This window comes from Echiichthys vipera (genome assembly GCF_963691815.1).
Source record: "Echiichthys vipera genome assembly, chromosome: 5".
Lineage (NCBI taxonomy): Eukaryota > Metazoa > Chordata > Actinopteri > Perciformes > Trachinidae > Echiichthys > Echiichthys vipera.
The window spans coordinates 4,874,650-4,888,265 of NC_139830.1; the positions used below are offsets into that span (position 1 = coordinate 4,874,650).

Here is a 13,616-nt window from a genome sequence, read left to right on the forward strand (position 1 = left end):
GAGTAAATCCATTTCCAAAGTGTGGTTCTGTGGATTGGATTTATAATACGCACAGTACACTGTGTGTGAGAACAGAGAATTGCACAGATTAATAAAAATATTTACCTTTTATGTTGTTTTGCAGTACAACCGAACTATGTGCCCATCTATGCTGATGATGAAATGGTAAACTGTGATTAGGATAAATCACTTTTTATACTTTTCCAGGACAGTAAAGTTACGTTAGCGTCTTTTTTAACGTAGTAGTGTCTGTGACGCATCATACAGCTGCCTCTAAGAGACAAAAGTCATATATTCACACAGTTTCTTTTTCTCGTGAGTACTTTCACACACAAGTCAAATATTACACAGTGGGAGGATTAAGGTTGGTTTTTCGAGGGTTTCTCACCAAGAATAAAGACATCAACCAATCCACCATGTGTTGTTTATTTATGAGGATGAAAAACAACAACACAGAGGTTACCAGACCTCAAATATCCATGGATTAGATGAAAAAGAAAGTATTTCACTACTTCAACCTCGAAAAAGGCAGCACAGATAGCTCTGCTTCTTCTGTTCTTACCTTTCATGCTAAAAGCTGCGTAGATACAAGTTCATATCAGATATTTGTGCATTGAAGAGGTTGTAATGGAATAATTATTACAATACCACAATGTGAAGGACTCCACTCTAAGTTTAAGGACAGAAGAATGCTGAGAAAAATATATTTTTGCTTATTTGAATGATGTTTTCTTTAACAGTGGAGCAGTGCACATTAATACGAGTTAGCCAGTGGGCTACTATAATTTCTAGTCCTTGGACAGATCTTGCAAAGTGACTCATAAAAGCATATCATTCATTCATCTTCAAACGCTTGTCCCTGTCGGGGGCGGGAGGGGCTGGACTTGTTTCACGTAACAACTATTAACGGAGAAATCCAGCAGAGTTGCTAACAGTCGGACGTGGCTAACACTGATTAGCTCGGGGCAGTATGGTGAAGGCATTTAAACGTCTTTTTTTAACCACTAATGCTGCTGAAAATAACAGCAAACCTCTGCAGCAGCATGAGAAGAGTCCCTACACACAAAACAAAGCAGAGGTTTGCTGTTATTTTCAGCAGCATTAGTGGTTAAAAAAGACGTTTGAATGCCTGCACCGTACTGCACCGAGCTAATCACTGTTAGCCACGTTTGGCTGTTAGCGACTTCCTTGTATATCTCCGTCTCAAAGGCTTATTTGATGAATGTAAGTGCAGAAAAAGACCATGATGGGATGATTTTACGCCGGGATTACACTTTAAAGTATCAAAAGTGAAATTACCTGTTGTGCGGATGAATGGCTCATTTTTCGTGCTATAACATGATTATTGTATATACTGCTGTAGGTGGTGAGCATGGAGCTCCTCTTACTTAAGCCCATCAATAGGTTTACGATGTAAAATAATTATTCGTTAAAGCAACCACTAACAGCAGCTGTCAGATAAATGTAGTAAAATATAACATATACACGGAAAAGAAAGGAAAATACAAGAAATTCTAAACAGGACCAGACTAAAAAGCACTTAGTTACTTTTTATCACTTTGAAGAGGTGATATCTAGGCATCCAATTTATTTTTAACTTGAGAACAAACTGTGTTTTTGAGTATTAGTCACTCTTGGCACGCTCCTCCATAGCCGAGACTATTTGTTTTCTCAGACGTTGGGTGGGAAGTGAGGTTTCAACGTGAGAAATATCAGCAACCGGTGAAGATCTTGAGCCCTTGGTATTGTTCAGCATCCTCTCTGTTATGTGAGGGATAGAAAAACTATTTATTGCCCTTTTGAATAATATTAAACCGTTTTTTCTTCTTTGATGGATGATGATGCCCTTGAAACACCGTCCCCACCTCGAAAAAGCACTGATCCGCTGTACCGTTTCTGTTCTTTTGCTCACCACGACTGTCCTCTCCCCCCAACCCCAAAGGTGCAGCGGCCTTGTCAGGAGCGGTCACCCACACGGTTTCCACCGCAGTCATCGTGTTCGAGCTGACTGGCCAGATCTCCCACATCCTGCCGGTGATGATAGCGGTGATCCTGGCCAACGCCGTGGCCCAGTCCCTGCAGCCCTCCCTCTACGACTCCATCATCAGGATCAAGAAGCTGCCCTACCTCCCAGAGCTGGGCTGGGGTCACCACGAGTACGTACAGTAAAGCGCCGGAGAAACACCAGCACAGTGTTATCATCACACGTAACCTTACATAGCAATTCATTACACATCAAGGATCAATCCGCATGCACATTCTCCCTTATTACATATGGTAGGCTGTTTCAGCAGCGGGTAATGGTAAACATTAACCACAATGAAACTGTCAAAGGGAATAACATCTTATTTTACATTTGTAGACATAAATTCAATTAATAAGTCATCTGCATAGAAGAACGTTAAATCGGTTAATGCATTACATGACTTATTTATTGAATATATATCTGTGTACGGAAATTGTTTGCACTTTTACAATGTTAGCTTGCATGCACTATGGAGAGTATGACAACGTGTACTCATGTTTTTGTTACACGCTCACTTAAACGTGTTAGCGTGCCGTGTTAGCTATTTATAAGCCCCCATCAGTTTAGTTTGACGGTTCTGCTCTGCAGGGGTTTATTTATTTTATTGTGAAAGTTCAATTAGTTACATAACGGCTCATTGTGTACCAGTCTTTATCTAATGTGTTAATAGGTAAAGCTCAGTGCACAATGAGTCTTTATGGTTTTCAAAATACTGCGTTTCGTTGAGGTGCTTGAACTCCAAATGGCGCACCCTCTCGCCTTCAGGCTACACCTGGAATCACAGATCGGATGTTTGCTTTTACTAAAAAAGACTAAACAAGGAGGGAGGTGCCTGGCTCAGTGGTTTGCTTTTTACATGGCTTTTAATTGCTTTCACTGACATTAATAATTCATAGCAACCACACAATACTGAATGGGATTACCAGCTGCTTCATGTCCTCCGAGCCCGGTGAAACCACACAGAAGCACTTTTCATTTAATTGTTCGGAGACGATTATTGTTATGGATGTCTGCGAATCATTTGGCGGAGATAATAGTTTGGATGCTTCATCCACTAAATTTGGGAGTAATGAGGAAAACTTTTTATTTTTTCCTCCATTTGTTTTTCGCGGCCAATCCCCTGAAGAGTTTCGTCCCCGTCGGCTACTTCAGTCTTTCCACATCAGGACCTCAGTTGACCCACACCGGCCATCTCTTCGTTATCTATTTCTCTCTCTCACTCTATCGCTGGTGCTCCCTTCTCCTCTGTCTCTCTCTCCTTATTATCCACTGCGACCCCATGGCCTCTCAATTGTATGTGTGTGTGTGTGTCTGTGTCTGTGTGTAGGAGAAGAGAGAGAACGTGTGTGTGTTACGTCAGCTGTGTTTTCAATGAGCTGTTGCATAAATTGAGAACATTCACAGGCTTGTTGCATAAATTGATTATAATCTCTTTCCTTATTATGTAACGTAGAAAACACTTAAACACGCTGTAGACAAACTCCCGATGCCGTCCAAGATCAGTAATAGTATGATGTTAATAAGTTTGTGTTCTCGCTTTTAAAGTAAATAGTTGTTTTTTTTACATTAGATAAGGTTTTCCAGGATACTGCAATGCTTGTAGATGAAGACTTGAAGTATACTTTTAAACTTGTTTTAATACTGTGAACGCCAAGGAACCCCCCAATTGTCATAGTGTGTGTGTGTGTGTGTGTGTGTGTGTGTGTGTGTGTGTGTGTGTGTGTGTGTGTGTGTGTGTGTGTGTGTGTGTGTGTGTGTGTGTGTGTGTGTGTGTGTGTGTGTGTGTGTGTGTGTGTGTGTGTGTGTGTGTGTGTGTGTGTGTGTGTGTGTGTGTGTGTGTGTGTGTGTGTGTGTGTGTGTGTGTGTGTGTGTGTGTGAAAAAATAAATCATGACATGATCATCTGTCATCAAAAAATATCAAATTATTTCGACGTAATGACACAAGTTGCGAAATGTTAAAAGTAGGCTAGGCGTAAAGATAATTGAGAAACTGTCGGGTATGTTTGTTTGCGTTGGTGTGTTAAGATTCAGTCCACACACACACACACACACACACTCATAATAACACAAAAATGTAATCTTTGTGAATCATCTATATTTAATAACATACACACTATGAACTTGAGTCATTGTGCAGAAAGCTTCTACTTCCCTCCATACTTCATTCACCGTTTTACCTCTTTCCATCACTGTGCATGTGTGTGCGTATGTGTGTGTGTGTGTGTGCGTGTGTGTGTGTATGTGTGTGTGTGTTCTATTACTGCAGCATATGACAGCGGAGGCGAGGCAGCTACAGTAAGGGAGGAGGGGAGTAGGGGGTGAGACCGTAGGTAGTGTGGGCCCCTCCAAGCTGAATGTGTTTTTCACTCAAACTGGAAATTATCCATCTCACACCCACACACACACACACACACACACACACACACACACACACACACACACACACGATGACATGCACATTTGCACACACACCCACATGGACATGGAGAGAATTGGATTTCTTATCTTTTATTTATGTATAGCTTTTGCAGATGTGAACACAAGCACACACACACACACACACAGATCACATATATATATATATTACCGCGACAGGCGTGCTGTTACACACTTTCTTCCCTTTAATCAAACCCTGTCACACAAAAATACCTTTTGCACCTCTTCCCTCCCCCTTTCATTCAGACCAGAGTCGTCTCTTCCTTCCTGACGGATCCATCTTCAGCGTTGGAGTGTGGGAACAATTACATAACACTGCTCTGTGTGTGTGTGTCTCTGTTTGTGTGTGTGTGTGTGTATGTGTGTGTGTCATTTGTTTCTCTATCTGTCGTTCTCCATTTCTTAGCATTTCATAATTGCCAATTATATCTGGTTGAACTGTTCTCCCTCTGCTTGTCTGTCAGGGAGCAAAGCCACAGGAGATGATCATATTTTCTCCAGATCATTACAAGAGTCCTTTTATTGGCTTCCTCTACACACACACACACACACACACACACACACACACACACACACACACACACACACACACACACGTATCAGCGCCCCTGAGCCTCTCCACACTACTCTGGACAATATGGATGATCCGTAAGCCTGGATTTATAACCCTATAAATCTGTTTATCTTGGCTCAAATCTATAAGCCGGGGCTTAAAGTGAGATACCTCAAAGTGATCGGATGTATTGCCCAGCCTCGCAGGGAGGAAGGTTCAATTAAGAAGAAACCAATCAGATTTGATCAACCGCCTTTGATATCCTGAGGGAAATTAGTGCGGGCAGCGGCTCTGGCCAGTTCAGAGGCACGCACACTACGTTATTCTCTCAGATCCACTAGCAAAATGAAAAGAGGCTGCCAATGCACCACAAAGAGGGAGCTTTCTTTAATGGTGGGGGTTATTTCAAAGGTTCTTTTTAACGTACATGTTTCTGTATGTGTTCGGTAGATCTGTCATGGAGGAAAACATCTTTTGATCTCCAAAAACTGGGGGGGGGGAGTGTATAAGACAGTACTCGTCCTCTTCAGTCCAAATCCAATCAAATCAAATCAAACTTTATTTATACGGCGCTTTTCATACAGAAAAGTATCGCAAAGTGCCAAGTTACAGAGATGTACAGAAGAAGGGAAACATCAAATAAAATCAGGAGAAGAAAGTTAAAAGAACCCAACCCATCCACAGTCATGCACAGAGACACATACAAATGTATATACGTTCATTCACACATTCACATAAACACACACAGCCACGCTGACACACAGATACACAGACTCACACCTACACCAACGCTAGCTGTCACTACAGAGACAAGGCCGGGCAGCGAGACCTGAGGTACAGAGGAGTCTAGAGGAAGCTACCTTTTTGGGGGCCAACCACACCGGGAGAGATCCCAGTCCAAGGTCACAGGGAGCACCGCCACAGAGACCACCCCGACCCAGGCAGACAGGAGCCTCCGCACCAAGGTGCAGAGCCCTCTAGCCGCCCGGGCCGGAACCGTCCACGGGACAGCATACCCCGCGGCCAAGATCAGAGACAACTCCCAAACTGGCAGGCCCCCTGAGGAAACACTGGAGATTAAAAAGTGTTGCCTAGAACAGTAAAGGGTTAAAATATGGAGGCTAAAAATGCATCCACGGCGCAAAATCCTTCCAGGGTAAAAGACTCCCGCAAAATAAAATCAAAGCAAGCAGAGACAAGAACTCTTTTACATCCAACAAACCATCAGCTTGTCTAATACGCAGCCTAAGACTCGTCTTCTTCACTGGACTTTTGCACTTCTGGACTTTCATTAATGCCAAATTTGATTGTTTTACTCTAGTTGTATTGACTTTACTGCTTAATCTGAGATCAGATGGGTTTGTTATTTACTCTTATGATATATATCTATATACGAGGAGCTCTTTTCCAAAACGCTACAAATCCATTTTAGTAGTTTTCAGGAAAATTACATTTTTTACCTGGACCCACACATTTGGTTAATATTCAATGTATCTTGTCAAAATGGTTCTTGTTGAACAATGATTGTTAAATCAAACACCAATATTGTTGATAATAAATCCAATGTTCTGTAAAATTCATCATCAAATCGTGCGGTGACAGCTTCTCGGCTTGACAGAAACCTGTCGCAGCAGCCTTGTGTTCGCATCCCACTGTGGGTATTAACCCGACACCCGAGTGACGAAACTTCTTTTGTTGTTGTTTTTTGCGGTTGTGTTGGTCCAGTCGGCGTTTTCGACCCCCAGGGGTAGGTCTCACTGGCTCATCCGGGCCATCAAAAACTCTCCCGCTTCAGAGCGCCGCCATGTTGGATCGCATAGAACGCTCACTGAATTCTGATTGGTCGAGAGGACGTATCGCATTTAGGCTAAAAATAGGTTTGGCGCTGGTCGCGGTTTGGAAAAGAACTGCATCTTGAATCCATTTTAAACAAGGAAATATAGCGATTTGGCAGAAACACTGATGAAGCAGTGAAAAGGTTCTGTAAACAGCAAAGTGGCTCAAACTCATTTTTTTTAAATGTGGCTTTTATCTCGTTTTGGAAAAGAGCTCTTCATTCATTCATCATCCATCTTAAACCGCTTATCCCGGGGTCTGGAGCCGATCCCAGCTGACATCGGGCGTGAGGCGGGGTACACCCTGGACAGGACGCCAGTCTATCACAGGACACATAGAGACGAACAGAGACAGACAACCATTCACACCTACGGGCAATTTAGAGACATCAATGAACCGACACCTGCACGTCTTTGGACTGTGGGAGGAAACCGGAGAACCCGGAGAAAACCCACGCAGACACGGGGACAACATGCAAACTCCACACAGAAGTGCCCCAGCCGGGTTCAAACCAGGAACCCTCTCGCTGTAAGGCGACAGTGCTAACCACTACACCACCGTATAGCCCCCTCGCCTTGCCCCTTTATATGAAGAGCTCTTCATATATATAGATAAATATCATTTATCAAACGATGTAATCTGGGGTTTCGCCAGATCGATTCAGCAGTCTATTGGTGCCATTTCCTGGTGCTGTATACGGGCCTAGACTAGCTCTGCTCTGCTTTATTGGAGTGGAAGTGGGGGGACGGGGGATGGGGGGGGGCGTTTATCAAATTAAATCAAACTTTGTATTCCCAGAGAGGTCAGTGTATTGAGTTGTCACCACAACAAGAAGTGGAGGCTTTGGCCGGAGCCCGTGTCCTGGCACGGCTGCGGGGCTTGGCAGCGGAAAAACCATCGAGCGGCTGCTGTCATGTTTTCAGGTTTTGGCAAGCTCGGACAGGAAGGGAAAGCTGAGTGTTTATGACTGGTGAACCGGGGCGCACGATTCTGCTGAGGCAAGATCTGCTCACACACAATGTCACCCAGTCCCCACACCGTACACATGGCCGCGCCGTCACATCCGCATGACGTGTCAACAGTGTAGGGTGTTATCGGATCGACCGGTCAGCTGAAGGAAGGATGTGCTGTCAGCGATGGCTATGAAGGGGAGTATTTATAGTGTATCTGTGCAGAGCAACGTTTCTTTGGATAACCGCAGTAACTAAGCTGAAATTGTAGCTCAGGCATGATAATTAATCAGATAAGTATCCCCAAAGCATTACAGTACATTTTCAAAACCCAGCAGTTTATATGTTCGAGCTATTCAGGGAAACGTTGTTTAATTCATTAATGGATCCACCTGTATTCTCCGTATTAGAGCCAGCAGATAGTATCGGCCTATCACGGACATATCAGCATCTGTCGGTGTGTGTCGATATGAAAACCGCTTTTTACAGAACATATTATGCAGAAACTTGTGCTTGGGGTGATTTAGAAATGGTGTCATATGTTTTTTATTATTTAATAATAATAATAACAATGATAAACTTTGTTTGTAGAGCACCTTTCATACAAAATGCTCAAAGTGCTTCACATTAAAAGCATAAAACAGATGAGAGCATTAAACATGACACAGTTGACTGAAACTGGACAATAAGGGCGCACTCACACTGTCCTTCCGCACCGTGCCCTGTGCTTTAGGGTACTTGTCCCCCCACCCTCTCCCCCCGCGCCCTAGGCCCGTTTGTACTCACACTACCTGGGCCTCGCGAGTATGCTTCTCGCTGTCCATACGTCATCACGTCGTAACACGTCACACGCATTGATGACGTCATCGCGATGCGTCTCTTTGTTTACAAATCTTTCCTTAGTCCTCAGAGTTTTTGTGCGTCTTGTCGACTGTTTTTGAATCTTTTCATCGACCAAATCTGCAGTAAACACTCCACCTCCGCATCACACCAACGTGAACCTTTCGCCGCCATTGTTTTAAATGTCCGCGCATGGTCCCTCCTTCTTTTTTCTATGTCCCAACAGGCGCACATAAATAAAGTCAGGACCGCCGTAGGCATCGTGCTTGTAATCGTACACGTGCACGTGCTCGCACTCGTGCTCGTACATGTGCAAACACGCTCTACAAAAGCCCACCTCACTCCGCAGTTATGCGCGGAGCGGGTGCACTCACACTGTTCAAACGCACTAGGAGGAAGGACAGTGTGAGTGCGCCCTAAGTTCTATTTAGCTTCTTTTTGTCGATTCTTTTTCCCCTCTGTGTTCATTTATAACGTTGACAACATAATATATTGTATATTTTATATGTATACAGTGTATAATAATGTCAAATATTCTTTCATAAAGTTATTGGTTTTAGAAAGCAGACTTTTGAAGAGTCATATCAGTGCCAAATCTACCTGGAAAAGACCTTTTCAGTCCAACTACCGTGCTGGTAATTGATACATTTTTCCTCACATTCATTTTCCTCATTCCCCTTTCCTCCTCTCAGGAAGTATAATATTCGAGTGGAGGACATCATGGTACGGGACGTGCGGTACATCACACTCAACTGCTGCTACAGGGACCTGCACAACGTCCTGCTGACGGGCCACCTCAAGACTCTGGCACTGGTGGAATCAGCTGGTGAGACTCATTACTCACTATATTCACTCTATACTTTCACCTTTTTGTATTTCATTAGTTTTATTTGCAGTATTTCATCTAATATATACAATACATACACATTTCTCAACATGACCAATGCCTTATGTGTAATCATCACTACCTCACCTTTCTGTACAAGGCACCACACATCTATGTCTTGATCCATCTATGCAATTGTGCACAATCCTAATCGTGGTCTGCTGTTTGCAAGGTCTGACGGATATTTTGTTTGGTAAAAAAAAAGGGTTGTTTAATGGACAAATGAACACGTTGAATCGGGTGTCTCAATTGAGTAACTCTAAATCGTCCCACAACGCCGTTCTCATCAAGCTTGTTTCCAGCAGCAGCAGGCAGCTGTTTTCAGTGACAGAGCTCTGGTTAACCCGCTGTTCCCATAACTGCAGACTTTACTGTGGAGGAGCATTTAGCAGCTAACCAACCAGATATTTCCCTCTGGAGTTGGTGGAGACCAAAGTAGAGCTAAAAGGAGAGGGAAAATTGGACTTGGAGTGGCCAGGCGGACAGAAACCAAAGGTTCTCCAGTTATGCTGATGACGTCTATGTGTCTGCTAACAATTTCACCAAAACAATATCCTATGGTCATTGGGGTTGCCTCCTTTTGGCTGATTAGTCGCTCGTTTTGGACGTCAGTGATTTCTTTGATGGATTAGTCATTTTTTTTTACGTTTTTTTCATGTTGAAAGATTTATTTCACATGAGCACATCTCTGGTTAACACTAGATTTAAAGTGGTGCATGGTATTTTGTGGAGAAACTCAGTCTACAGATCTGTTGATTAAATCAACTAATCGATTAGTCGACCAAGAACTTCCTTAATCGAAGACAGTCCTAAAGGTCGCAGTATGCCAGTGTTCACAGCTTGTTCTGCTGCCCCAAGGTGGCCTGAACATATCTCAACCCTGAAATAAACCTTTTTTTATTCAGGAACAATGCTTCTTCTCCACAATAAGTGTCTGAATACAATACTGGTGTGATGCAGATAAAGAAAATATAAGCAGAAAGTCACAGTCACTCACACTTTTTGTAAGACCTCGAAGTGTCAGTTCTTTCAGATCTTACGTATTTAAATTGCATGCAATCTCTGACCCCATCAGGTCCGATTGGCAACTTGAGCCACGAGGGTGGAGTTGAGAGACAAGGTCTATAAACAGATATTTGCATATGAAAGCAGATAAATGATAATGAAAGCTGATTGCATGTAAATGTAAAGAAGTCAGATGACTGTGGCTCAGTGATAGAGTGGCTCATCCTCCATTTCGAAAGATTAGCGGATCGATCCCCGCCTCCCCTGGTCCACATGTCCAAGTGTCCTTGGGCAAGACACTGAACCCCAAATTGCTCCCTGTGCTGCGCATGGGTGTGTAAATGTAGTGTGAATGGTTAGATTAGGTGGTATGTACATGTCCACTGCCATCAGTGTGAATGTCTGTGTGAATGGGTGAATGTGACAAACACTGTGGAAGCGCCTTGAGTAGTCAGAAGACTAGAAAGGCGCTTTATAAGTACAAGTCCATTTACCATTTACAACCCCAAACTGTGCTGACACCTATAACTTTATCAAATCAAATAAAGGGAAATACTCAATAAATGAGGTGAGACAGACTTTCCTGATTCCAGATTTTAGCTCCAGTTGTCAGACAAGATCAACAACTCGTCAGACAACTCTAAGCTGCAGCTTTAGTCTTTAGTCTTAAGTGCTCACCAAACAGTGTGCTGATCGCCGTTTCTGATGTGATGTTGACGTCTGTTTTTTCGATGTTGTCGGACTGAGCGTACCAAAAACAAATCCCAGCGACCTTGGTGGCGTGCTCGTTAAAGTTGATTGATTGATTGACAAACTCTCCTGGGCACAGCCCGCTGAGGCCACTGAACTCGCCAACTCACTGAAGTGCATATTTGGTATTCGAACGGCGTCTCAATTATGCAATCGTGCAGGAACAATTAGCTGCGGCATTTAACCAAATACATAATCAGCACGTACTGTCACAAAGGCAATTACTTAAAGCAAGCAAGCTGCCACCCACACACCCACCGCACCCACCCACAGACACAGACACACACTCACACACACTGTAGTTAATACACATCCACTGCGTTCTAGGCTCTTGTTATGTAACTCAGCTGAGCTCGCTGCAGTGCTGCAACATGTGTGTGGAATCTCCTGCTGTCTGCTCACTCTTCCCTTCTTAAAAAGACTTTTACTGTCTCTTCTCGTCCTCCTCGTCATTCTCCGTTTCCTTCCTTCTCCTCACCCGCCCTATATTCTTTTTCTTTGTACCTCTTTTCTCTATAAAACTGCTCTCCGTCCTCATCCACTGTCTTCCCTCCCAGAGTCTATGATCCTGCTTGGCTCCATCGAGCGTGCTCAGCTCCAGGCGCTGCTCTCCATGCAGCTCGGCCGCCCCAGACGACTGGAGTACATCAGGGACCGAGCCGTCGAGGAGAAGAAGCGCCTGTCGGTCGTGTCGAACATTGGCAGCGAGGACGGCAATCACCGGGCCAGTCAGGAGGTCCGCTTCCAGGTCAGAGGTCACGGCGGAGATGTGCAAACGCCTGAGGCTTTATTATTTACATGTCAATTACAGTGCCGAATCAAGGAAGGAATGAAAAATATAAGATTTAACAGGTTTTGTTTTTAAAAAGGTGAAGAAAACAAATGCAAGAGCTCCACTTACTGTATATAAACTCAAACTCCACCATCTATTGGCAAGAGAGGCAGAAAAAAAAAAAATGTCAGACGCTCAATATGTCAGAAACGCTGTATTTGTTTTAAAGAATAGTTGTATATGCAAAGATTCAGGGGAGACAGCAGTTCATTGTGTGTTGTGTTTACAGTCATGACCAGTAGACAGCAGTGTTGTAATCTACCTTCAGCCAGTAGCATAGGGTGCACCTCTAACATTAGCATTAGCAGTAGCAGTAGCATTAGCAGTAGCAAACCTATCTGTTATTTCAATCAGGATCTACTTCACTCAGCACTCAACAGGGGTTCAGATAAACTTTTTAGTTTTGTTGTAGTTTCCTGAGACATCAAGACATTTTTCACAGTTTTCAGGATTGTGAGCTGCAAAATAATAAATGATTCAACTGAGAAAATATGTGATAAAAGTAAATAGTTAGTTGCAGCTCTACAGAAGCTATTATTTACATTTAGGAGCTATCTCTTCAAAAGGTAACCATCATGATGATACCTGATTCATTTTAGATTCAACACTCGATCCGACTGTCATTGTTACATGATAAGTTGACCAGAATTTTTGGGTGAAAACCGTGAACATCAATGGTCAGTATATCATTAGAATATCCAGTTATTTATATCTATTCAATAAAAAATAGGGGCAATTCCATTTTAATTTATTTTGACTACAGTAACAAGCACAACGCGACTGAGACATCAACCTGTAGGCTCTGCTGCCCAGTCTTTGTGCTGCCACGTAGGTTTTTTTTTTTTAACACAATTAAAATCTGTCCACCCTATTACACGACAATAAATATATATATATTTATATATATCACTTAGCTTACTGTTTCGCAATATACCGAATCATATCATAAATAATTGTGGTCTTTACCTACTCTAACTGGACTAAATTGTCCTGAAATAACTTTTGTTATGATTTGGCACTATAAATAAAATTTAATTGAATTGAATATCACCAGATTCTTGCCAATACAAAGCCCTCATCAGCATGCTAACATGATAACATGTCATTGCTAACAAGGTTGTATGATATTTATAATGTTCACCATTTAGTGAGTTAGCTAACGTTTGCTAATGTCATCATGCAATAAAAATGTCATGGCGATCGGTCCAATGAGAAATTCAGTCTGGACCAAAGTGTCTCACCACATGCCGTCCATAAAGGACCACCAGCATGGCTGAAAATTACATTTTTAAAGCATAGAGATCAAATAAAACCCAGCTGGACTCTTTGGGACATCCTCCCTTTTCTACATTTAATGGAGGAACAGAAGAGAAGGGGGAGTTTAACATTACAGGCTCTGTTTCATTCATTCATCCTTCCATTGCACTTAAAGAGTCCTTTAATGAGAAAAAGAAGAATGGTGCGAGTGTGAGACTCACTGCGTTTGTGTGTGTGTGGTGGA

At 42.9% G+C, this 13,616-nt stretch overlaps 1 protein-coding gene across 4 annotated transcripts in view; it reads left to right on the forward strand.

Moving 5' to 3' along the window:
* LOC310947256 (chloride channel protein 2-like) overlaps positions 1-13,616 on the forward strand; it is a 177,887-nt gene that overhangs the window by 130,641 nt on the left and 33,630 nt on the right. For all 4 annotated transcript variants that reach the window (XM_083914027.1, XM_083914029.1, XM_083914028.1 and 1 more), the window contains 3 exons: positions 1,943-2,156; positions 9,335-9,468; positions 11,841-12,031. In XM_083914027.1, the coding sequence (XP_083770153.1) occupies positions 1,943-2,156; positions 9,335-9,468; positions 11,841-12,031 (539 nt within the window). The remainder of the gene's footprint in view (positions 1-1,942; positions 2,157-9,334; positions 9,469-11,840; positions 12,032-13,616) is intronic.